This window comes from Aplosporella prunicola (genome assembly GCF_010093885.1).
Source record: "Aplosporella prunicola CBS 121167 unplaced genomic scaffold K452scaffold_12, whole genome shotgun sequence".
Taxonomy (NCBI): Eukaryota; Fungi; Ascomycota; class Dothideomycetes; order Botryosphaeriales; family Aplosporellaceae; genus Aplosporella; species Aplosporella prunicola.
This window is the reverse complement of record NW_022983540.1, coordinates 816,862-837,563: the sequence shown is the minus strand read 5'-3', so window position 1 is coordinate 837,563 and position 20,702 is coordinate 816,862. Positions and strand designations below refer to the sequence as shown.

Below are 20,702 nucleotides of genomic sequence, written 5' to 3'. Positions count from 1 at the left end.
ATGAGACATACTTCACTTCCAAGTACCTCTCGTCACCAACATTCCGTGCATGGAAACGCTGGAAAGCTTCTCCCGTAACAGCATGTCTATCATGGAGCGAAACAAGATAGACCGTGTCTATTTGCGCTAAAAGCGCGTCCTCTCTAATCCATAATTATCTAGGCAATTAAAAAGAAAAAAACCCTTCCGTTCTTTGACGCCTTTAATGCTTTTTGCGCCGATCATCCCTTGCCCGGTTCATCTGAGACACAATACAAAACGCCGCGTTTGGGTATCATCTTCGTAGCAATGCCTCGCGGCGCAATTCAAAACTCCTTTTCCAGACGTGGCAGCGGTCGGTATGGGGGCAGGTGGTTGCGAAAACTCATCGAAATAAGGTCTCATGTAGATAGAGAGCAAGCGCCTATGTCAGTGGCTTTTCAGTCAAGGCAATCTCACTCGGGTCCGGGCTTGAAATGGGGAAGTTTGGCAGGGACAAATGATGTGTCAGGCGCGTCTTGGGTCTGCGCAGTGTCCTGGCGGTCACGTTGACGTGGTTTGATGTAGTCAGGCGCCGCAAAGGTCATTTCCGTTGGTGGCGCATCAAATGAAGGGAATGGAATGGTGCCGGGCGACGATGGCCGCTCTGGCGTCTGCTGCCGTGGCACTGGATGTACCGGTGTCACTGGCGCAGATTTGGTTTCGGACAAAGGTGACGGCTGCTAGAAGTCAGCAATAGCATCTGTCAGATCAAAGTCGCTCATCAAAAATTGAAGATAGTACGTACCGAAGGGGAGTCTGGTCGAAGACCGCGCTTCGCAGCGAGAACTCGCGCTGCGTCGCGTTTCCTTTCGACGACTTCTTCCTCTTCCCGTTGAAGGCGCTCCTCTTCGTATCGGAGGTCGACCATTGTTGGGATCTCATGAATGCCAGCTTCTGAACGCTTGTCCACCGTTGGAGATGCCATATCTGAGCGTCTTCTAGAATCCGCACTTTTCGAGGACGGGGTTCTGGTAGACATACGTGACCCAAATGGCCGTTTGTCGTGAGGTGTCTTCCCACTGCTGTTATCGTCGTGGAACATGCCTGTATTCCGACGCTCAAGCACCATGGCGAACTCATCGTCCAGGGGAACTGCATCGTCTATCTCGTCCTCACTCGGGAAGATGTCGCCTCGTGAGCTCATGGAGTCAGTAGTCCGACCCGACGCCGTGGTTTCGCTCCTGTGCCGCTTGGGGCTTGCTTCTTCGTCACTCTCCTCAATCAATGGCTGTTCCTCCAGCGATCTCCGGCCTGCGCCCGGGTGCTCCTGCAGGTCTGCGGCCGAGGGCCTGTATCTCAGCCCCTTACCTCCAATCTTCCATGGAAGCCTCCCCAGAAAACCAAAATACGAGCTCGTAGGTATGATTGTGGGATCGGGCCCACCGTCGTGGGGCTGGACGGCGCTCTTTCTTCGTTCGCCTCTGCGCGCACCGTAGCTCATAGCTCGCTGTCGGCCCGGCTGGTGGGAGGTGGGCTGACTGCCGGAGCCAGCCAGCAGCCTGTCAAATTCATTGTTGCCCCAGCCGAGAAACTCATCGTTCTCGTCCTCGTCCCAGTCGTCGTAGAAGTCAAAGTTCAGCTCAGCCCTGCCGCGGCCTCTGCGACGCTGGCGACGCAGGCGGTCCTCGCGGCTTCGGGCGCATGGCGCGACACAGGCCTGGAAACAGCCGCCGACCGAGGAGAAGCACGGCTGGATGTAGTTGTGGGAGAAAGAGTAGATGTTGGCCTGAGCAGACTCGTTGGCCGACTCAAGGTTCTGCGAGATGTGGTCCAGCGTCCGGCGCAGACGCGGATCGTTGCGATTGCGATACATGACGGTGACGATGGTGGAGACAAAGGGTCAGGGCGACGCGACATTAACCGATGACCTGCAGCGTGTGCGCAGCAATGGTGGCCGGCATGTGGGAGAGTGTCACGGTGTTGGGTGAGCGGGCAGGCGAGCGGAAGCTGTGGGAATGGGTCGACGTCAGCCCGGGAAGGAGCTTGTGTGAGCCTGCCGCCCGCCCCTCCCCGCATCATCAGCGTCAAGCGAGATTCACCGTCTCGCGGGACCTTGGAGTGCTTGGGAAATGCTCAGGTATATACTGTTCTCCTAGGCAGTATGCGTGCGTTCCAAGTCATTTTCTTTTAATCCATATCCAGGACTCAGATTTATGCTGTACGTACTGTAGGAGTATACTGTAGGAGCTGGACAAGGAGTTAACGGGTATTGCTTGTTTGTTATAAGTCGTGGCCGCCCTCGGTTCGCGCCTGCCTGGCGTGCTCTGCATACCCGTGAGGGCCTTGGGCTTCTGCCGTTCGCCAACCGCGCCTGGCGCCCGCTCTCTGCAAACTGAGACCTCTGTACTCGCCTGGCAAAAGACACCCGTCAGCGACGTGCCATTCTGTGGCGTCGCGGCGCCACGTGTGGGGCCTTTTTCTCTCTGCTGTCGATCTGGATCTAGGAGCCCAGACCAGTCCGGGCTCGCCTCCTCACTGCCCGCTTGCCATCGATGCGACATTGATAGGGCCAGCGTAGTCCACCAAACTTTGTTTGCCCTGCTTTCTATTATGCCTCCTGTCCTTCAATACCGCCTCTCAACCCGCGGCCATGAGATACGTCCGCTTCCTAAAGGTCCCCAAGACCGACGGCAAAACCCTCAATGCCCTGATCACCATCACTTCGGACCTCGGGGAAGACTTTTTGGCTGAGAATGTTACTCTTGCCGCCACGATTCGCTCAGCAGACGACCATGGAGACATCTACCTCCGCAAGCGCCTCGAATGGACGGCAGGCATGCGCTCCCTCCCCGTGTCCTTTGACCTGCGGCATTGCGACCTAGATTGGCCTATTCGGGTCCAGGTAGGCGCCAGGGGAACTGCGCAGACGGACCTTTTTGGAGAGCACGAGGACGATCATGTGCCCTCTCTGATCTCAGCATGGAGCGCCTCTCTGGACGTGCCGCGGGGCATCAAAGAGGCAGAGAAGAAGGTGGAGCGGCGCTTTACTCCGCTGAGCAGACGCACGCTTAGCATATGGGAAGAGACGGGGGAGAGCATCGCGCGTCACGTTTGGTTTGTTAGACGTGTCCGCGGCTCAGGTGAGCAGGTAGCTAACAAAAATCCAGGGACGCCGGCGTTGGCCTTGCAGCCTTCTTCGACAAGACGATCGCCCTTCAATACGACATTATGCCACTTCTCGACACAACGCTCAGCTCAGCGACATACAAGAAGCTAAACGTCATCGAACTGGGGGCCGGTTGCGGCATTGTGGGAATTAGTCTGGCGCAGCTCATTCCCGACTGCCGTGTCACGTTGACCGACTTGCCCGAAGCTCAAGAGATTGCCGAAAGAAACATCAAGGGCATGAATCCTGCCATGTCCTCGCAGGTTAAGTTCGAGCCATTGGACTGGGAGGAGGAGCTGCCAGAGAACATTGCTCAGCGACCGTACGATCTGATCATTGTCTCGGACTGCACATACAATCCGGACAGCAGCCCGGCGCTCGTCAAGACGCTGCATGCATTGACGAAACGCTGCCCAAAGGCCATTGTGGTGCTGGCGATGAAAGTGCGGCACTCGAGCGAGGCCGTCTTCTTCGACCTGCTGCAACAGGCAGACATTATGACGGCAGCGAGCACGTGGATGGCAATTCCAACTGACCCCGGCGACTACGAGTCGGCCAAAAAGATCGATATTTACATCTTCCACTCCAAGGCACGGCCCAAATCGGCCGAGACGCCTTCCATGATACCCGATCCTTCGATTGTGGCTTTTTGGCAGCAGTGAGGTCGAGGCAGGCGTCCGCAGCATGAACTTATATTATATGATACCAATGAGGAACGGCCGTGCAGCATCGACGGGACCAGGGACACGCATGCAACCGGTCCAGTCGAGTCCGGAGCGAGGCGCAGCCGGTCTGGCCAGGGAATTTGCCCTAGAGTATGAGCCTGGTTTTAGCCAGGCGAGGAGTTTGGAGACGACAATGTGTGTTGGGCAGCGACCTAGGGTTGCGGGTGCGGGTGATGATGTATCTGGCGTTATGCAACCGAATGGTTTTCGTAGTCGAAAATGCAGCTTCAGCCACGGCGGTGCAGCTCTGTTTTGACCGCCGTCGCCGGGAACAGATGTTTGTCATCGAGGGGAGTGCGGGATTTTCTTTAGTGTGCGGCACGCTTCCATGATCGAGTCGTTCCGTTTCGTCACTGGGGGGGGCATCGGACACGGACACAGAGCCAGGCTTCAAAATTCATCATAACCGCCCCTCAACGTCCAACCTCGACCCTCGACCATCCATCCACCCCTCTTCATCCCCCTGCGTCTGTCCGACAGTCGCGTCGCATTGCCATACACAGCCTCCTCACTGCCTAGTCGCGTCCCAGTGACTCACTCCGGTGCGTACCTTTTGCCTCGTGTCGCAACGCCGCCATCGTCCCGGCAGAGCCCGACGCGCCCGTGAACAACAAAAACAACAACAAACAGCAGCTGACCCGTGGCGGCTTCTTTGGTCGAGCAGACGCACTGGATTCCCCATAGAGCATCGACTCGCCTTTGGTCTTCTCAAAGGCAAGCCCTCCACCACGGCCCCGACGGCCTCGGCATCCGGAAAACTCCAAGTTGTCTTGCGCCCGAAAAACAAGGACACGCTCAACAACCTGCCGCCGCCCGCTGCTGAAGTCGCCTCTCGAGCTTGAGCGTTTGATTTTCCGTTTGAATCAAACCTCTCCCCCGGAATTCCCGCCGCCTCAGCTGCCGCATAGGACGCTCTCTGTGGTTCTTCCTCTCTCGGAGGAAGAGTCGAGGAGGCCTCGCCTGTCGCAACTCAGTCTCGGTTTCGAGCCTTTTAGGCCCCCTTAACACGACTTTCGCAGCACTACCGCTTTTCGATCACATACATATACATACACAAAAAGAGCCAGGAGCGCGTTTTTTGAATTGATGACCCTGGTTATGGCACCCTCCGCTATCACCACCACCGCCGAGGAGCATTACGCGCCGCTGTCGATCAAACCCTTTGCACCGGTGGAGAACAACAGTCTCGCAGTCGAGTACGGGCACAATGACGCCAAGACTACCAAGGAATTGATTGGTGAAGCGTTCCGAGAGCGTGTCGACAAGATCGATCAGGATGCTTGCGAAGCCGGGGAGGAGGATGCCTTCTTCGTGGCCGACATGGGCGAGGTCTACCGCCAGCACCTCCGATGGAAGATGAACCTGAAGCGGGTCAAGCCCCACTACGGTAAGTTGCTGTTGTTGTCCAGAGTGGGCCGCTTGGTCCAGGCGCAGAAGAAAGAGCTCCGCTGACACATGGATGGTGGGGAACTACAGCCGTCAAGTGCAATCCGGACCCGCAGGTGCTGCGGCTGCTGGCAGAGCTGGGGACGGGCTTCGACTGCGCGTCCAAGTCAGAGATTGAGCAGGTGCTGAAGATGGGCGTCGACCCCAGCCGCATCATCTACGCGCAGCCGTGCAAGACCAAGTCGTACGTGCGCTACGCCGCCCGCCACGGCGTCAAGCAAATGACGTTTGACAACGCCGACGAGCTGTACAAGACCAAGGAGCTCTTCCCGGACGCCGAGCTGCTGCTGCGCATCCACACGGATGACTCGGCGTCGCTGTGCCGGCTGTCGCTGAAGTTCGGCGCGCCCCTCGACACGACAGAAGACCTCCTGGCGCTGGCCAAGGAGCTGGACCTTAATGTCGTAGGCGTAGCCTTCCACGTGGGGTCAGGCGCGTCGGACGCGTCGGCCTTCCAGCGGGCAGTGCACGACGCGCGCGTGGTGTTCGACCAAGCCGAAGCGCTGGGCTTCAACCTGCACACGTTGGACGTGGGCGGCGGCTTCTCCAGCGACACGTTCGAGGCCATGGCGGCGGTGCTGTCGGACGCGCTCGACGAGCTCTTCCCGCCGCACGTGCGCGTCATCGGCGAGCCCGGCCGCTACTACGTCGCCAAGGCCTTTTCGCTCGCGTGCAACGTCATTGCGCGCCGCACCGTCGAGCCCGCCGCTAGCTACATGCTGTACCTCAACGACGGCGTCTACGGCAACTTCAGCTCCATCATGTTCGACCACCAGCACCCCGTCCCGCGCGTCCTCAAGGCCGGCCCCGCGTTCGCGCACGACGAGCCGCTGTCGCTGCCCACGGCCTTCCCGTCGAACGAGGCGGGTCTGGCCGAGGCCGCGGCCGCGTATGCCGACAATGCCGATGCCGACGCCGTGGCTGCCGCTTCGGGTCCCAGCATCGAGTACTCCATCTGGGGTCCCACGTGCGACGGCATCGACTGCATTGCCGCGTCGTCGTCGTTCACGACGACCCTCGACGTCGGCGACTGGCTGTACTTTGAGGAAATGGGCGCCTACACAAAGTGCTCGGCCACGCGCTTCAATGGCTTCTCGGACGCGCATGAGACGCTGTACGTGTCGAGCGAGCCGGGGGCGTCGGCGCTGCTGGGGCTGTAGGTTGCCGGCGAAAGAGGAGGTTTGGGACGCGAAGAAAGTTGGAAAAGTTTAGAGGTTGTGTTTTTCTTTGGATTCGTTGATCTTTTTATTAGCTATTGTTCCGATTTGAGGGGACGTAAAGGTATAGACGCGGTGGATTTTGGTTTATTTTTGTGGTCATTATTGCTTATTTATATATTTATTCATTGCTACTTTAGACCACCATCGATTGATTAAGTGGGTGATTGCTCGCCACCGCCGTCTTTAAAACTAATCCCAATCCATGCCATTTCTCCCCGTAAGCCATCCAACGCAACAACCAGTCGTCCGTCCGTCTACCCCATCATAACAACAACAATATGCAAAAAGCCATCCGCATATGCCGCCGCGCGGCCCAGCTCCTCGAGCGGCGCCCCCATGGGCACCACGGCGCCATGCAGCACGGGCTGGGCCAGCAGGGCGCTGCGCCGCGAAGGGAAGAGCGAGGGCAGCAGCCCGTTGAGCGCCGTGCCGAGCGTTTGGATCGGCGCATGTTTGGAGGAGGGCGTATTGCTGGAGCCGGAGCTGGAGGTCGGGGGCGCGAGGCGCGGCGGGATGGGCGCTTGCACTACGCGCAGAGTGCGGGGCGCGTTTGCCGCGGAGACGGACGCAGAGGGCGAGGGCTGCGCTTGTGCGCCCGCGGTCGTGCTGCTGTCGGCGGCGGTCGCCGGCGCAGGCGCGGCAGGCAAGTACACCTTGAGCGGGACATGGCGCAGGACGACGCCGGGGGGGTTGACGAGGCGGGCGTTTACGGCGGCGAAGGGCGCGCGCGCATGGGCTTGCAGGGCCGCCCACAGCGCGTCCGAGTCTGCTTTGCTGAGGCTCATGGCGGCTTTGGCGGAGCCGTTGCGCAGGAAGTCGGCTTCTTTGACGGCGTTGACGAAGGCGTCGTGCATGGCTTTGAGGGCGGGGTCGAGGGGGAGGAGGGACGGGGGCGGAGGGGCGTAGGAGAGGGTGAGGCGCCAGGGGAGGGGGTGGGGTGGGGCGGAGGTGTCGGCGTCGGCGTCGTTGTTGTTACTGGTGTCGTTTTCTTGCGTGCTACTGCTGGTGGTGGGGGACGAGGGCGGGGGAGAGGCCGGCGGCAGCGTGTTGTACGGCTCGGCGCCGGCGTAGAGGTCGTATAGCAGGCCCAGTGGGTGGTGCCATTTGAGCGGGACCGAGTCGACGGAGAACCAGCCAGCGCTGGGGGGGATGGAAGGGTCGATCAGCGCGGGCGCGAAGAAGGCGTGGAGACGCGGGAGGAGGAAGGGGAGGTAGGAGAGGCGCGGGACCTGGATCTGCGTGTGTGGTGGTGTTAGTCACTTCCGTCTCTCTTCTCCTCTCCCTCTCTTCTTCTTAAGCCTACCAGGTACGCGTCCGACTCGGTGTAGGTGCGGCACTCGGCGGGGGCGAGGCGGATCTCCAGCGGGACGGAGCCGTGCCAGACTTGGTTCTGCACGCGGCTCAGGTCGCGCGCACTAGCCATGGCGGAGGACGGCGGCGGATGCGGCGGCGGTGGTGGTGACAGTGGTGGTGGTGATGACGCGCGTGTGTCTACTCTAGGCGGAGGGGAGGTGGGATGTCGGCCGGCGGGAGCGGGACGCGGGGACCAGGCAGCCCCAGAGTGACATGTTGGAGACCGCTCTAGGTAGGCTCTCTTAGGTGGTTTGGGGAGGTCAGAGAGGAGCTGCGACAGAGTCAAGTGAAGCGCGCGGGCGGTGAGAAATTGGGAAATCAAATCATGCCATGCTCAGGCCAGCTGCGGGAGCAACGCAAGTAGTTTAAAGGCGAAATCCCTACCTACCAATATCGGCCATCAACAAACACGCTCCTTTGCCAACCACTACTCGCTCATTCAGCCGCCTCCGCACCGTTACCCCGCAAACGCGCCTAGCACGCTAGCACCCGCGTCCCGCCGCATCAATCAATCCACCATCCACATCCCAGCAACAGCAACCACAAAAGCCCCCAATGCTGCGCGTCCTGCCACCGCAGCCCACGGGCATCCCGTCCATGTCCGCGACAATGCCTCCTCCCCCGCAGCTAGGCGCACTGCCCACAGCCATGCCCGCGCAACCGCTCCGGCCCAGCCAGCCCACGCGCAAACGCTCGCACAGCATCGCGCGTCCGGACGACGAGGAAGATGGAAACGAAGAATCCATGCGCTCCAATTGCCGCGCCGCGAACACGAACACGAACCCAGCAGCAGCGCCGCCACACCTCCTCAAGCGCACCAGGACCTCCGCCGAGCTCGACGCCCTGCGCCTGATCCCGCGCCACGAAGCCCGGCCCTTTGACCTCGGCAGCATCGAGCTGGCCGAGCCTGTATCTGTACCCAACAATAGCGGCAGCCGCGCCATCCCCCCCGGCGCACCAATACTGCTCTGCGTGCTCGAACACACGGACGCGCACTGGCAGCTCCTATGGTACGTTCCCCGCGAAGCACAGCACATTTGCCCCCCAACAAATAGAGGCAAAACGAAAGCAAAAGCAGCATTAACATACCCCCACAGCGCCGCTCTCCCACACCTCTCCTCCCTCCTCCCAACCCTGCGCCCCGTCCTCCTCACCCGCGCCGCCCTCAACCCCGCCATACGCGCGCACCTAACACCCGCACCCAACGCCGCCACGATACCGCTTGCGCACCCAGCCGCCTCCTCCTCCGCCCCCTCGGTCCCCTTCCTGCTCCTCTCGCTGCTGCACCCCCTCGGCGGAGGCCAAACGCCGCTAGACGCGCTCGTGGTGCTCGACAGCCAGGGGCTGCGGCGGCTGGTGCTGCCGTTTGGATGGGGCGCGGGGAAACGGGCTGGCGAGCAGAGTGTTGGGGGGAGGGTGGCGAGGGAGGGGCTGCTGGGGGCTTTGGGCGCGGCAGTGAGGGAGGTGGCGAGGGAGGAGGGGGCGTGATTGGGGTGGGTGCGGTGTGTGTGAGAGTGGGGGGTGGAGTTTGGGTTTTGGTTTTTTTTTGGAGTTGAGTTGGGTTGGGTTTGGGCTCGAGGCAGGCAGGTTTGGTTTGGTTAAGGTTGGGTCTTGGGAACGGAAGGATGGACGGACTGGCAGGCATTGGACTCCATTTACATATACATACATAGGGAAGGCGAAAAGCGAGCGCGCGTTTGCAGTTGGTTTGTCTGCAGCCTGCGCGCATTTTATTTCGAGATGTATTGTAATTGTATATCAACAGCACGCATGGACAGGCTCAAGATAGTCAAGTGAACGGGATGAATTGAACCACGGTGTTTTGTGGCCTTTTAGACAAACTCGACTTCTTTCTATATTTGTACCAAAATCCCTATGATACTACCATACCCTCGCCCTTTTTGTTTTCACACGTACACCGCGCCTACTATCCAAGGCCCAAGGAGTACCCGATGGATACATATGAGGCATAGAGGTTTTATGGACAAACAACATCAAACAAGCGTTAGGCAACTCTATTATCCCGTGCCTTTACATATGTAAAGCATACAACATACATACATACACTAACTCGGCACCTCTCCCCGGTCCACATCTACAAGAACTAATCAAGACAACCAACCACACGCAACCACAAAAACCCCAGCCCTCAAAACCAAAACCAACGAATGAATGAATCACACTCCCTCTATTACCTACACACACACACACACACACACACACACAACCACGCAGACAAACAAGTACTCCTAAGTAGACGATGACTCATGAGCGCGCGCAAGTCCATCCGAACCCTCCGAACGGACAGACGGGATCGTCACCCCCCAAAAAAGAATAGAAGAAAGAAGAACCGAACAAAAATAGAAATAGAAAAAGACCAACAGCAATCAATCATCCCATCTCGTCAAACAGCCGACAGGCACGCAACGCAGGTGGCGAAACCCAGCACCGGCACCAGCACCAGCACCAGCACCAGCACCAGCACTAGCACCAGCAGCATAGCATCAAGGCACAGCAGCAGGTAGGTAGGGCTTTTCCAAAAAAGGGGGTTGCTATAAAAAGTACATACATACAAAAATGCGAATGAATCAGAAAGCAATCGTAGCTGCTCTCATCAACTCGACTCCTTCCTTTCCCGGCTTTGAATGATTGATGGCCCGAGGCCCATATTCGCCACCTTGAGCACACACACACACACACGCACGCACATATGCGCGTGCGCGCCCTTCCATCTTCCCCCCTCCCCGTCTCCTCCGTCAAATCAGTCTGGCCTCCCGATCAATGATTGTTGCTTCTGCTGCTGCCCCTGTACATACACACACACGCACACGCGCGCGCCGCTCAAGTGAACGCCATGCTCTTCTTGATCTCAGCAATCGCCAAGGCAGGGTTAAGGCCCTTGGGGCAAGTGCGGGAGCAGTTGAGAATGGTGTGGCAGCGGTAGAGGGACATGGAGTTGTTGAGGGCGTCCTGGCGCTCCGCCTTCTTCTCGTCGCGAGAGTCTGCGATCCAGCGGTACGACTGCAGCAGGATGGCCGGGCCGAGGTACTCCTCCGAGTTCCACCAGTACGACGGGCACGACGTCGAGCAGCACGCGCACAGGATGCACTCGTACAGCCCGTCCAGCTTCTTGCGCTCCTCCTTGCTCTGCCGGTTCTCGCGCCCGTCCGGCGGCGGCGTCTTGCGCTGCAGGTACGGCTTGATCGACCGGTACTGCTTGTAGAACTGCGTCATGTCCGGCACCAGGTCCTTGACCACATACGTGTGCGGCAGCGGGTAGATGCGCGACTGCTTGCTCGTCTCGGTCGGGATGCGGCCTGTGGAGGCGTGGCGAATGCACCGATCAGTGGCTGTTTATTTTTGTTCTTCTTCTATGTCGTCTGCGGGAACAAAGCGGGGGGGAAAGGCTTCGGGAACACGGGGGAATACGCACAAAGACAAGCCAGGGTGTTGATGCCGTCAATGTTCATGGCACAGCTGCCGCAGATGCCCTCTCTGCAACTCCGGCGGAACGTCAGGGTAGGGTCGATCTCGTTCTTGATGCGGATGAGGGCGTCGAGCATCATGGGGCCGGTCTTGTTGAGGTCGAGCGTGTAGCTCTGCATCTTGGGCTTGCTGGTCGGCTCATCGGGGTTCCAGCGGTAGATGTGGAACGTCTTGATGCGGGCGTCCTTGTCGGGCGACGGCTCCTTGATCGTCGATGTCTTCTTCTCCGACACGGGCTGCGTCGATGCCGACGTCTTCTCGCTGATCTGGCTCAGCGGCTCGACCGACGCGAGGCCGCGCTTGAAGATGGTGCTGGGCGCCGTGGCGGCTGCGGAGAGAGAAAGAGGGAGGCGTTAGCACACGCGGGCAAAAGGATGGGTGGCGGGAGAGGCTCACTCGCGCTCCTGGAGAGGCGGGCCAATGCTCGGGTGGTAGCCATGGCTGCGGATGGACAGATCGAAGCAAGAGAGACCGTCAATGTCGGGGATGAGGCGACTGGGCTTTGGTGGAGTAGTGGTGATGGTCGCGGTTCCCGGTGGCAGAGCGCAGGCACCTCGGGTAAAGCCACGGCTTATTCTGCTCAACAGCTGCGCCGTGATTGGCTGACGAAGTCCCCGCGATTGCCCGTCAGATAACTTTTGCCGTGCCTGACTGGCCACCGGCCCGTATCGAATCGCCTCATCCGATCCATTGCATCAACACTTCTAATATCAATCAACAACAACAATCAATGAGGTGGTCGCTAGGCATCGTTATGACAGCCACACCACCACCAGCAGTCCTGAGGCCGCCTGTCCGCCTTGTCCTCGACTGGGACGGCACCGTGACGTACAAGGACACGCTGCACTTCCTCGGCCGCATCTGCGCCTCTCACCAGAAGCAAACACAACAGGCACAAGCAGTAGCACCACCACCACCAGCACAGCCGCCCAGCACCAACACCGCAGCCTGGGACGCCATCGTCGCCGCCTACCTGCACGACTACTCCGCCCACGCTGCGCACTACCACCCCCCACCGCATCAGCGCACCCGCCCCGCCGACGAGAGCGCCTGGCTCGCCAGCCTGCAGCCCATCGAAGCCCGCAGCGCCGCGCGCGTCACGGCCGCCCGTCTCTTCGCGGGCGTTACGGCGGCCGACGTGCGCGCCGGCGCCGCCCAGGCCATCGACTCCGAGGAGCTGCGCCTACGCCCAGGCTGGGCCGACCTCTTCGCCAGCAATGGCCGCCGCGGCACCTCCTCCCCCGGCATCACCACCAGCATCCTCAGCGTCAACTGGAGCGCCAGCTTTGTGCGGGCGTGCCTGCTCCGCGCAGCCGAGAAGAAGGCAGCGGTGGCCACAGAGGAGCGCTCCTCCGCCGACCTCATTGAGGCCAAGTCCCCCGCCGCAGTCGACGCTCAAGCACTGCAGCGCGCGCTCCAAGGTCTTCGCATCAACGCCAACGAGATCGCGGGGCTGGACCAGCCCTCCGGCTCCTCAGGCCAGCTCGACGGCGCCATCCGCACCAGCGCCGACAAGCGCGCGCACATAGACGCGCTGCGCGCTCGCGTTGCTACTGGGGAAGAGGGCGGCGACGGCGACACGATCGTGTACGTAGGCGACAGCGCAACGGACTTTGACGCGCTGCTGGCGGCGGACGTGGGCGTGTGTGTCAGGGACGAGCCGATGGGGGGAGGGCAGCGGGAGCTGGCGGAAGCGATGGAGCGGGTGGGCGTCCCGGTGAGGCGATTAGGGGAGGCGACGGGGGAGCTGGGGAAGGGGGCGCAGGGAGAGGACGAAGAAGGGGGAGATGAGGCTGCCGCGGCCGCGGCGGGCGACAGGGAGGCGCGGCAGCGGCAGCGGCAGCGCGGCGTGTGGTGGGTGAGGGATCTTAGGGAGGTTGCCGAGTACATTGGGCAGGTGCGAGGAGCACGGCAGTAGTAGGTGATGACGCTGATGACTGAGGAGGATGATGATGACGCAGGAGGGGAGGGGATGGGAGGGGTGCGAGAGCCTTACGTGTATGAAGCCCTCGACCCTGGAGGGAGTGGTGGCCTCGGGGCCTCAGAACCTCAGGGACTCGGGGCCTGCCAACCGGAAGCGCATCCGCGTCCGTCAGTCAGGGCAAAAGAGGTCATCTGTGGCAGCGCGCGCTCCAGCAGTAGTCCAGACCCAGCCCTGAAAGAGTAGTAGGTAGGTGGTGCTCTGCCACCACAGCCCAGCTAACGGCCCCCCGGACTTGTTGGATGAGCCATCAGAGACGGGGAGAGACCCGCGGTTGCACGGTACTCGTGTGCCTGTGGGTGGAAGATGCCGTCCAATGTCCATGTCCTCCCCCCAGTCGGGAGAACAGCCGGCCGCCAGCGCCGGATTCTGTCCGACGACGTAGGGGCGTGGGAAGGCAGATTGCGCAGGACGCCCCGTCTCGATCTCCCGGACGGCACGTGTCGCAGACGCGTTGAAACAGCATCCATGTCAGCGCGCGAGTTGGCCGGCTGACTGGCTGGCAGGCTGGCCGAACAGGGGAGTAGGGCACGCACTACGTAGTGTGTGTGTGTGTGAGCGTGAGAGAGAGACGGAGAGCGCGAATCTCTTGCCCGTATTACGAACACCAGGGCGCGCCGGCCGGCCCGCCCGAGCCCCGATCGATGCGATCCATCCAATTGCTAGGTGCTGCTGTCGAGTCTGGAACTGCCGTTGGTTGCGTGTGAGCGTGTGAGTTGTGCCTGCAGCAGCACCAGCTGGGGCGCTGACGAAGCGCGCTGCTCCATACCTATGGACCCCCCTCGGTGCCTGACTGGCGACAGGGTTGTTGGGGGTTGGGTAGGAACAGTAAGTCAGTCCTGCGGGACATACCGAGCGCAAGGAAAACATCTGGCAGCGCAGCGCATGCGTGCATGCATGCGTGTATGCATGCATGTGTGCGTGTTGTGCGATGGCTGCGAGGCGACGGACGGGCTTCGGCGAGGCTTCCTTGAGGCTTCCATGTAGGAAAATGGGCAAGATAAACAAGAGATGATTGAAGCTGAGAACACCTTTCCTTCCCGGCCTGTCGCGCCCAAGCAAATAGGTATCAATGAAACAAGAACTTTCCAGGCATAGCGCGGAAGCAGACGTGGCTCGTCTCTCGCAGCAGCGCAGCGAGTGGTGGTGGTGCCCTGCCCTGCCACACCACCTTAGCCATCGTCGTGTCGCCTCGACGCCACACACGCTCACACACCCAACCTCCTCACCGTCTCAACCCAACGCGGCACACCGCGCGCCCATTGCCTCGCCGCCTCACTTCTTCCCCGCAACCTTCCCCAGTAGATCCTTCGCTTTGTCGCCCAGCCCCTTCTCGTGCTCTCCTTCGCCGTCCACAGGCTCCGCCTTCCCCAGCGCACCGCCATGAGCAGCACCGTGAGCGGCACCCCTGCCCTCACTACCAGCACCAGCACCAGCGCCAGCGCCATCCTTAGCCACAGTAGTAGCAGTAGTAGCAGCGGCATTCCTAGCGCCGCCCACCCCCGCCCCAGCCTTCACAGGCAGCACCGCACCACCAACGCGGGCCTCTCCCTCCTTCCCCTCCCTCGCCCTCATCATCACCTCCTCCTCCTCGCTCTGACGGCCCACATTCGCAGCCCCACCACGCCCATAATGGAACTCGTCGGTCGCGACGCCGCTGCCGCCGCGCTGCAGCAGCCCCGGCGAGGGTCCGACGTCCTGCGCTGCGCGCGCCAGCTCCGGCCGCGTCGGGTCGTTGCGTGCCATGTTGCCCGAGCCGCCGCGGCCCGTCGTGTAGGTTGGCGCTTTGATGGTCGGGGTCGCAAGGTCGGTGGGACGCGGGGAGAGCGATGATGGTCGCTCTGGCTTGCCGATGTTGCCTGTGTGTATGGCGTCTGAGGTTAGTTTTGCGTGTCTTGAAGCAACGCGTTGCGAAGGGGAAACGTGCCTGCGCCGCCGCGCCCATGCGAGTAGTTCCGGGGCATGAAGCCGCGGCCTACGCCGGCGTGGCGCGGATCGCCGACCATGGTGGTGGGTGGTTGGTGGTTTGGTTTGGTTTGGTTTGTTTGATTTCGTGGGTTTGGCGGGTGAGATGAGCGCGCGCGCGAGATTTGTGTTGGGTTGGGATCGTTTCGTTTCGTTGGCAGATGGCAAACAGGAGGGAAGTTGGCAGATAAGAAAAAAAAAAAAAAAATTCTTCACAGGCTGGGCGCGTGGCTGGCGTTGGCGTTATCGTTGTTGTCGTTCACTCGTTGTCGTGGGTTGTTGGCGATCCTACGTCAGGTGTGCCTGGGAGATCGACTGTGACGAAAACAGCAGAAAAAGCAAAGAAGCGCAAAGCCCTACAGGGCTAGACAAAGGGTTTTGCGACGACGCAGAGATGAATAGATAGAGATCGAGAGAGGGGGACAAAGAGAAAACAGTCGTTGTCGTCGCCGCTGTGACTCCTCTCTGCAAAGGAAATCTCTTTCTTCCACATGGCGCCGACTCAAGCTTTTTAGCAGAAGGCAGCGAGCCCGTCCGCCTGACTCTAGTCTCTGCCCGCCCCCCTGCGGCGGCGGCGCGCACATCATGCGGGGAGGAGAGACAAGCGCCAACATCGGGAGGTCATGGCGGGCGCGAGCGCGAGCGCGACAGCAGCGGCAGCGGCAGCAGATGGACGCCTCGACCTTAATACCTAGCGACGGCGGCGGCGGCAAGCAGCAGCACCAGCAGCAGCGGCTCCAAGGAGCAGGGTCATCGCGACTCTCTTAGCGCCTCGAAACGACACACCACCTCGGCGTCGGCGCGAAGCGCAGGAAATTCAACCACAGCACCACCCATCCCAGAAACTTACACGGTTTCGCACAAGATCATCGTACGAGCGCGCGGCAGAGCCTCATCACGCAGCAGTCAACAGGCAATTCGCTTGCGAAACGCCGGCCGAGCACCTAGAGAAGCGCCGCGAATAATAACAAAATTCACTTTTACCACTCTCATTACGCCGCAGCAGCAGTCTCGTGGTCCTCGTATCAGCAAGGCAAGTTCGGGGTGCGCGGGGCATCGAACCATGCGCTCGCCATCATTTCCGAAACGGCGCTGCAGCGCCCCTCCCTTCGTGCGCGCGTGCAAAAATGCGCAAACCGAGCTGAGATGAGGGCCAATATCGCGCGGGGCGCCGCGTTGGGCGGGCGGGCTTGCGCGCGCTCGACAGTGGATGGTCTTCTGGCCGGGCGCCGAGGGCTCCGCCTTGGCGTTCTTGGTGCCCGCTGTGCCTTGACCTCTGCCTGCAGTACTGCACTGCCCATGTGTGTGTAAGCAAGAGTGTGAGTGTGAGTGTGTGTTGGGTGTGCAAGGCAGAGAGGACACCACCATGACGTGCAGCATCGCGACGAGGCAATTCCTCAGGCGTCTGCTACCCTGGTGCGACGACGTCTCCATGCGGCTGACGAACGAGGCTGACCAGGCTGCGGGGAACAGTCATGCACGTTGCGGGAGACGAGGGTGTTGGGCGTGCAAGCGAGTCAAGCAAGATCTGCGTTCCTCTTCAGCTACCTATCGCAACCACTTCCCCTCCCCTCCTTCGTCATCTCCCCCTCACACTAATGATACAGCTGCTGCTCCGAGGATGCAGCGGATAGAAAAAATATCAAGCTCAAAACGCCCTGTTCCGGTGGTTCCTGGTACTCCTTCCCCTCCCATATCCAATATCCAATGTCCCAATGAAAATCCCGAAATTGTTCCAGACCACTCCTCGGTCTAATGATCCCGACACCTTCTGCGAGGTTGTTATGCCCTGATTGATGAACCAAAAACTCCACATGATGCGTTACGACCGTCTAATCCTTCCCGCGGGTGCCATGCCAAAGAGGCACCTCGCAAGAACGCCGATGAATGCTGATGCCGATGCCGATGCCGATGATGGTGGTGGTGGTGATAATAATAATACAAGATAAACGCTTCCGAGCAATTATTAGGAAAGAGATGGTGGTGGTGGTGGTGATGATGATAGTGGTGGTGATTGCAGCGTCGGCAGCCGGGAAGGCGATGGGGTCGTTCGCATCTGGCCGGAAAGAAGGAGGCGTATGGGGTTGCGCTTCGCCTCCATCATGACGAGATTGCCGGCAACTCGTTGTTTGAGCTTTGGTCGTTTCTGAGCCGAAAAGAGTCAGTGTCCGAGTCCTCCGAGCTTAGGCGAGTTGAGGGGAAAGTTGGAACTTACAGGCACCGGGGTCCCTGGGGTGCTGGTCACCGTTGTCCTTGGCCGAGTTGGTAAAGGTCGAGCCAAAGGTGGAGAGCATGTTGGACTGCTCAAAGGCAGTGGTGGTGGTGTTGTTGGTGGAGGCGAAGACAGTGAAGGCGGCCATGTTGGTAGTTGGTAATAGTAGTAGTAGTGAGAGTAAGAGTGAGAGTGAGAGTTGTTGTAGTTGTAGTTGTTGAAGTGAGTGGTAGTGAGGTGAGAAGTGTGTTTGCAAAGTGTGGAGGAGGCTGGAGTATTTATGATGATGATGATGATGTATAGAGGCAGGTATATATAACAAAGTTAGGACGAAAAGGGCGGCCTCTCAGGCGCGCTATTTCTTGAAACTCAATGACGATGGACTGTTCTTGAGCGCAAAGGCAAGGCGCCGGGGCCCAGTTATCGAAGCGTTTGCCTACATTGCGCAGCATAGCAGTGACAGTCTTTGGGGAGCAGATGGCTGATGGGCTGTGCACGCGGCGGTGATTGGCCCTTGAGGACGAGGCTACTTAGCTTCCGTGCAGCATCGAAGGTCCGGAAGGCTTCCACGATCCCTGCCGGCGGAAGGCTCACCAAGCATCCGCTTTTTTTACGGGGCCCTCGGGGCCACAGGGCCTGGGCGCACAGCTGGCGTGGCGCGTCGATGCTTGATGCCTGAGGTCGATGGTGCAGGCTCGTGGCTGAAGCGGCGAAAGGGGGGCCACCACGAATAAGGTGGCCAGGAACGAGTTGCGCGGCCTGAGTCGCGGGCAAGAGGTGAGGCGTCCCTGGGGCGACGATCGCGCCTGCCCGCCTGCCCGCAGCATCTCGTACCACAGAACCGCCAGAAATCGCTCATGAAACCGATGAAACACCTTTCTCGCCCATGGCGTCACTTGTCGCCGTGGGGAAGACGCTTCTCCCACGTGGCCGCGCCCAATCGCCCTCCCGATGCCGCTTCCCCGAGTGGAGCGCCTCGGGTACCTGCGGCGACAGCTGTCGTGGCCGAACAAGTGTTCGCTCGCCCCGAACGCGCGTTTTCACCTGACGCCGTGCTGCTGGGCATCGAATGGGACATGATCCGCGGGACAAGTCACGCGCAAACCCGACACATGTTGCCCCGGGCCATGACTTCACGGTCACGCGCTGGATCTCGGCGCGGGAGGGCTAATGAAGCGTGGCACCCCCATTAAGGCCGTGCCCAACTCTCTCTTTCCTGCCTGGCCACAAAGTCCAGACCCGGCCAAGAGCGCCCGCTCCACTACCCGCATTCCCAGCGCCCGGGTCCCTGGCTATAGGGCCTCTTGCCTATGATCGATACAAGTCGGGGCCAGCCTATACATCGATTCCATCGGATCCACCCCGACAACCCCTGCCTCCCCTTGATACTGCCCTATATCATCGCCCATCAAAGGCACCGAAACGGATTGGGATCCGCGTGGATCGTCATTAATTAGGGGCATTATACCACGCGAGCACGGTTGCCAATAATAGAACTCCAGATTGCCTCCACGAGATCGCGCCTAGCCATCCCGCACTGCGCGACCTCGTCTCTCCTGATCCCCCATGGCCTTGCCCAGAAATAGCAAGCGGCTGATCACGAACGACATGACGGCATCGGGGGCTCACCTTCACACCACCCCCTCTCGTCTCCTGAGCCTCTTCTTGCCCGGTGGTCCGCCTAACTTTAGATGCTCGACCACCCCAATGCTTCTTCGTATCGATGTTAGACTCCTGTGCCAGCTCCCGCCCCTTTTCCTTTTGCCTTTTGCCCGTCAACGTGCTTAGCGACGTCCTTCAGCCCCCGGATTGCCGTGCATGTACTGATGAAGACATGGTTGACTTACACAGCAAGGACAGCATCACCTACCCCTGACATGCTTCGTCCCGCCCGGAACAAATGGTCCAAATCATGAAACATCACCAAGCCAGAGGTGACACCCAGGAAGAGCTTGCGCCGGCCAAAACTATCAACGACGAAACAGAAGGACGTGATGGTGATAACATTGGCGATGTTTGAGACGCCGTGGAGGACCAGATGAGTGTCTGGATTTGTGACACCGATCTTTGTCAAGACATCAGCGAGATGGTATGGGACAAGATCTAACTCCAGTTAGCACCGGGAGAACGTTGTTTGAGTTTGGAGTCCTTCCCACCGTTTCTGGGCCACTGAGAAAAAAGACCGAGAATTGCAAGGCTGGGCACATGGCGACAGTTTCCTTTGGTTTCCACAACTCGGTCCAGGGCTTCCCTCGAACTCTTTCTCCGTCTTCAACGCACGCTGGATCTTTTGGTACTCGATCTGTACGACCTCGCAACGTACTGCTTCAGCTTTGCGCATACCAAACCGCAACCGACCTACCGAATGACTGCCCGAGTGACGCACCCACTCAGCACTTCACTACCATACGACACCCCGCTGCGGCAACGGCTAGCACTGGCATTTTCCCCTCGAATGGTCGGGCTACCGATCTTTCTACAGTATTCTGCGCCCCATGCTCGGTCTGTGTGTCGTCGCTGCCAGCTTGCCTGCCGTATTTCACTCACCGGACGGCCGCAAATCGGATGCTACGTCGAGCAGTGTGTTGGATACCCGAGGAGATTTGGGCGGACTAGAGAAAGAAAAATAGAGATATGAGAGGTGTTGTGGGAGAATTGGAAGGAGAGAGAAAGAGAGAGGATGAGAGAGAGAGGGAGGGAGGGAAGAAAGGAAAGTGGGAGAGAGAGGGAGAGACGAAGGAAGAAAGAAAGAAAGACAGAAAGAGGCAGAGGCAGAGAGAGCGTGTCGGCGGCTGTTCTCAGGGCTCAGCATGGTTTATCGGTAAAGGCCACACGCCATGGTGAAGGGTTAGTGATTAGAGATTTGGAAGCTGGGTTAGTTGTCGTCCGACGTGCCAGCTAGCACGCAGGGTACTGCTGTCAAACGGCAGTTGCTGCGACAACGGCCGGCGCAGTCGATAGGTATCGCGGTGCTCGTAAGGGTAAAACCGGCAGCAGGCCAAGAAAGCCGTATGCCAGTCCCGACACCGAGACAAATCCATGATGTGACAATCTCAAAACCGACACCCACAAGTTAGTTGCGGGGTGCAAGGAAACAGCCAATGTCGTCGCCCGCGATTAGATATGGCCGTACCGCGCGATCGGCCATTCGTGGCGCCGACGACAAGCGCGCCAAGACGCTAAGATT

At 59.8% G+C, this 20,702-nt stretch overlaps 12 protein-coding genes across 12 annotated transcripts; 7 read left to right on the top strand and 5 right to left on the bottom strand.

Moving 5' to 3' along the window:
* Positions 1–69: 69 nt before the first annotated feature.
* On the bottom strand, positions 70–1,952 carry K452DRAFT_351141 (uncharacterized protein). The gene is made up of 2 exons (XM_033545696.1): positions 767–1,952; positions 70–698 (listed from the first exon to the last, which is right to left on the bottom strand). The coding sequence occupies exons 1-2, from the start codon at positions 1,832–1,834 to the stop codon at positions 435–437; spliced, it is 1,332 nt and encodes a 443-aa protein (XP_033397942.1). The 5' UTR covers positions 1,835–1,952; the 3' UTR covers positions 70–434.
* A 659-nt stretch (positions 1,953–2,611) lies between these two features.
* On the top strand, positions 2,612–3,789 carry K452DRAFT_326694 (uncharacterized protein; the record flags this gene model as incomplete). Its single annotated transcript, XM_033544864.1, has 2 exons — positions 2,612–3,075; positions 3,129–3,789. 2 exons carry the CDS (start codon positions 2,612–2,614, stop codon positions 3,787–3,789), a joined length of 1,125 nt encoding a protein of 374 aa, XP_033397941.1.
* A 1,161-nt stretch (positions 3,790–4,950) lies between these two features.
* K452DRAFT_298209 (uncharacterized protein) lies at positions 4,951–6,458 on the top strand (the record flags this gene model as incomplete). Its single annotated transcript, XM_033542100.1, has 2 exons — positions 4,951–5,239; positions 5,329–6,458. The coding sequence occupies 2 exons, from the start codon at positions 4,951–4,953 to the stop codon at positions 6,456–6,458; spliced, it is 1,419 nt and encodes a 472-aa protein (XP_033397940.1).
* Positions 6,459–6,615: 157 nt separating this feature from the next.
* Positions 6,616–8,183, bottom strand: K452DRAFT_28495 (uncharacterized protein). Its single transcript, XM_033540036.1, has 2 exons — positions 7,822–8,183; positions 6,616–7,753 (listed from the first exon to the last, which is right to left on the bottom strand). The coding sequence occupies exons 1-2, from the start codon at positions 7,939–7,941 to the stop codon at positions 6,773–6,775; spliced, it is 1,101 nt and encodes a 366-aa protein (XP_033397939.1). The 5' UTR covers positions 7,942–8,183; the 3' UTR covers positions 6,616–6,772.
* A 108-nt stretch (positions 8,184–8,291) lies between these two features.
* On the top strand, positions 8,292–9,691 carry K452DRAFT_318507 (uncharacterized protein). The gene is made up of 2 exons (XM_033544162.1): positions 8,292–8,881; positions 8,969–9,691. The coding sequence occupies exons 1-2, from the start codon at positions 8,427–8,429 to the stop codon at positions 9,357–9,359; spliced, it is 846 nt and encodes a 281-aa protein (XP_033397938.1). The 5' UTR covers positions 8,292–8,426; the 3' UTR covers positions 9,360–9,691.
* Positions 9,692–10,026: 335 nt separating this feature from the next.
* Positions 10,027–10,524, top strand: K452DRAFT_28280 (uncharacterized protein). The gene has a single exon (XM_033539649.1). The coding sequence runs from the start codon at positions 10,139–10,141 to the stop codon at positions 10,394–10,396; it is 258 nt and encodes an 85-aa protein (XP_033397937.1). The 5' UTR covers positions 10,027–10,138; the 3' UTR covers positions 10,397–10,524.
* A 188-nt stretch (positions 10,525–10,712) lies between these two features.
* On the bottom strand, positions 10,713–11,796 carry K452DRAFT_298206 (uncharacterized protein; the record flags this gene model as incomplete). The annotated part of the gene is made up of 3 exons (XM_033542099.1): positions 10,713–11,188; positions 11,305–11,685; positions 11,754–11,796. The coding sequence occupies 3 exons, from the start codon at positions 11,794–11,796 to the stop codon at positions 10,713–10,715; spliced, it is 900 nt and encodes a 299-aa protein (XP_033397936.1).
* A 301-nt stretch (positions 11,797–12,097) lies between these two features.
* On the top strand, positions 12,098–13,567 carry K452DRAFT_318505 (uncharacterized protein). Its single transcript, XM_033544161.1, has one exon. The coding sequence runs from the start codon at positions 12,112–12,114 to the stop codon at positions 13,273–13,275; it is 1,164 nt and encodes a 387-aa protein (XP_033397935.1). The 5' UTR covers positions 12,098–12,111; the 3' UTR covers positions 13,276–13,567.
* An 815-nt stretch (positions 13,568–14,382) lies between these two features.
* K452DRAFT_287439 (uncharacterized protein) lies at positions 14,383–15,438 on the bottom strand. The gene is made up of 2 exons (XM_033540474.1): positions 15,266–15,438; positions 14,383–15,197 (listed from the first exon to the last, which is right to left on the bottom strand). Exons 1-2 carry the CDS (start codon positions 15,342–15,344, stop codon positions 14,614–14,616), a joined length of 663 nt encoding a protein of 220 aa, XP_033397934.1. The 5' UTR covers positions 15,345–15,438; the 3' UTR covers positions 14,383–14,613.
* Positions 15,439–15,959: 521 nt separating this feature from the next.
* On the bottom strand, positions 15,960–16,963 carry K452DRAFT_28468 (uncharacterized protein). Its single transcript, XM_033539987.1, has one exon. It carries the CDS (start codon positions 16,735–16,737, stop codon positions 16,210–16,212), a length of 528 nt encoding a protein of 175 aa, XP_033397933.1. The 5' UTR covers positions 16,738–16,963; the 3' UTR covers positions 15,960–16,209.
* Positions 16,964–18,283: 1,320 nt separating this feature from the next.
* On the top strand, positions 18,284–18,895 carry K452DRAFT_28333 (uncharacterized protein). The gene has a single exon (XM_033539756.1). The coding sequence runs from the start codon at positions 18,373–18,375 to the stop codon at positions 18,706–18,708; it is 336 nt and encodes a 111-aa protein (XP_033397932.1). The 5' UTR covers positions 18,284–18,372; the 3' UTR covers positions 18,709–18,895.
* A 560-nt stretch (positions 18,896–19,455) lies between these two features.
* On the top strand, positions 19,456–20,496 carry K452DRAFT_28413 (uncharacterized protein). The gene is made up of 2 exons (XM_033539897.1): positions 19,456–20,176; positions 20,239–20,496. The coding sequence occupies exon 1, from the start codon at positions 19,607–19,609 to the stop codon at positions 20,129–20,131; it is 525 nt and encodes a 174-aa protein (XP_033397931.1). The 5' UTR covers positions 19,456–19,606; the 3' UTR covers positions 20,132–20,176; positions 20,239–20,496.
* The last annotated feature ends 206 nt before the right edge of the window (positions 20,497–20,702 follow it).

What these genes read in the sequence shown, in the direction of transcription:
- K452DRAFT_318505 (XM_033544161.1), top strand. Translation starts at nt 12,112, where the DNA reads ATGACAGCCACACCACCACCAGCAGTCCTGAGGCCGCCTGTCCGCCTT.
- K452DRAFT_28495 (XM_033540036.1), bottom strand. Translation starts at nt 7,941, where the DNA reads ATGGCTAGTGCGCGCGACCTGAGCCGCGTGCAGAACCAAGTCTGGCAC. An exon ending in CCGAGTCGGACGCGTACCTG is followed by an intron (nt 7,754 to 7,821) that starts GTAGGCTTAAGA and finishes CCACACACGCAG; the next exon opens with ATCCAGGTCCCGCGCCTCTC.
- K452DRAFT_351141 (XM_033545696.1), bottom strand. Translation starts at nt 1,834, where the DNA reads ATGTATCGCAATCGCAACGATCCGCGTCTGCGCCGGACGCTGGACCAC. An exon ending in TTCGACCAGACTCCCCTTCG is followed by an intron (nt 699 to 766) that starts GTACGTACTATC and finishes GACTTCTAGCAG; the next exon opens with CCGTCACCTTTGTCCGAAAC.
- K452DRAFT_28413 (XM_033539897.1), top strand. Translation starts at nt 19,607, where the DNA reads ATGGGACAAGATCTAACTCCAGTTAGCACCGGGAGAACGTTGTTTGAG.
- K452DRAFT_28333 (XM_033539756.1), top strand. Translation starts at nt 18,373, where the DNA reads ATGAAACCGATGAAACACCTTTCTCGCCCATGGCGTCACTTGTCGCCG.
- K452DRAFT_28280 (XM_033539649.1), top strand. Translation starts at nt 10,139, where the DNA reads ATGAGCGCGCGCAAGTCCATCCGAACCCTCCGAACGGACAGACGGGAT.
- K452DRAFT_28468 (XM_033539987.1), bottom strand. Translation starts at nt 16,737, where the DNA reads ATGGAGACGTCGTCGCACCAGGGTAGCAGACGCCTGAGGAATTGCCTC.
- K452DRAFT_318507 (XM_033544162.1), top strand. Translation starts at nt 8,427, where the DNA reads ATGCTGCGCGTCCTGCCACCGCAGCCCACGGGCATCCCGTCCATGTCC. An exon ending in GCGCACTGGCAGCTCCTATG is followed by an intron (nt 8,882 to 8,968) that starts GTACGTTCCCCG and finishes ATACCCCCACAG; the next exon opens with CGCCGCTCTCCCACACCTCT.
- K452DRAFT_287439 (XM_033540474.1), bottom strand. Translation starts at nt 15,344, where the DNA reads ATGGTCGGCGATCCGCGCCACGCCGGCGTAGGCCGCGGCTTCATGCCC. An exon ending in GCATGGGCGCGGCGGCGCAG is followed by an intron (nt 15,198 to 15,265) that starts GCACGTTTCCCC and finishes CCATACACACAG; the next exon opens with GCAACATCGGCAAGCCAGAG.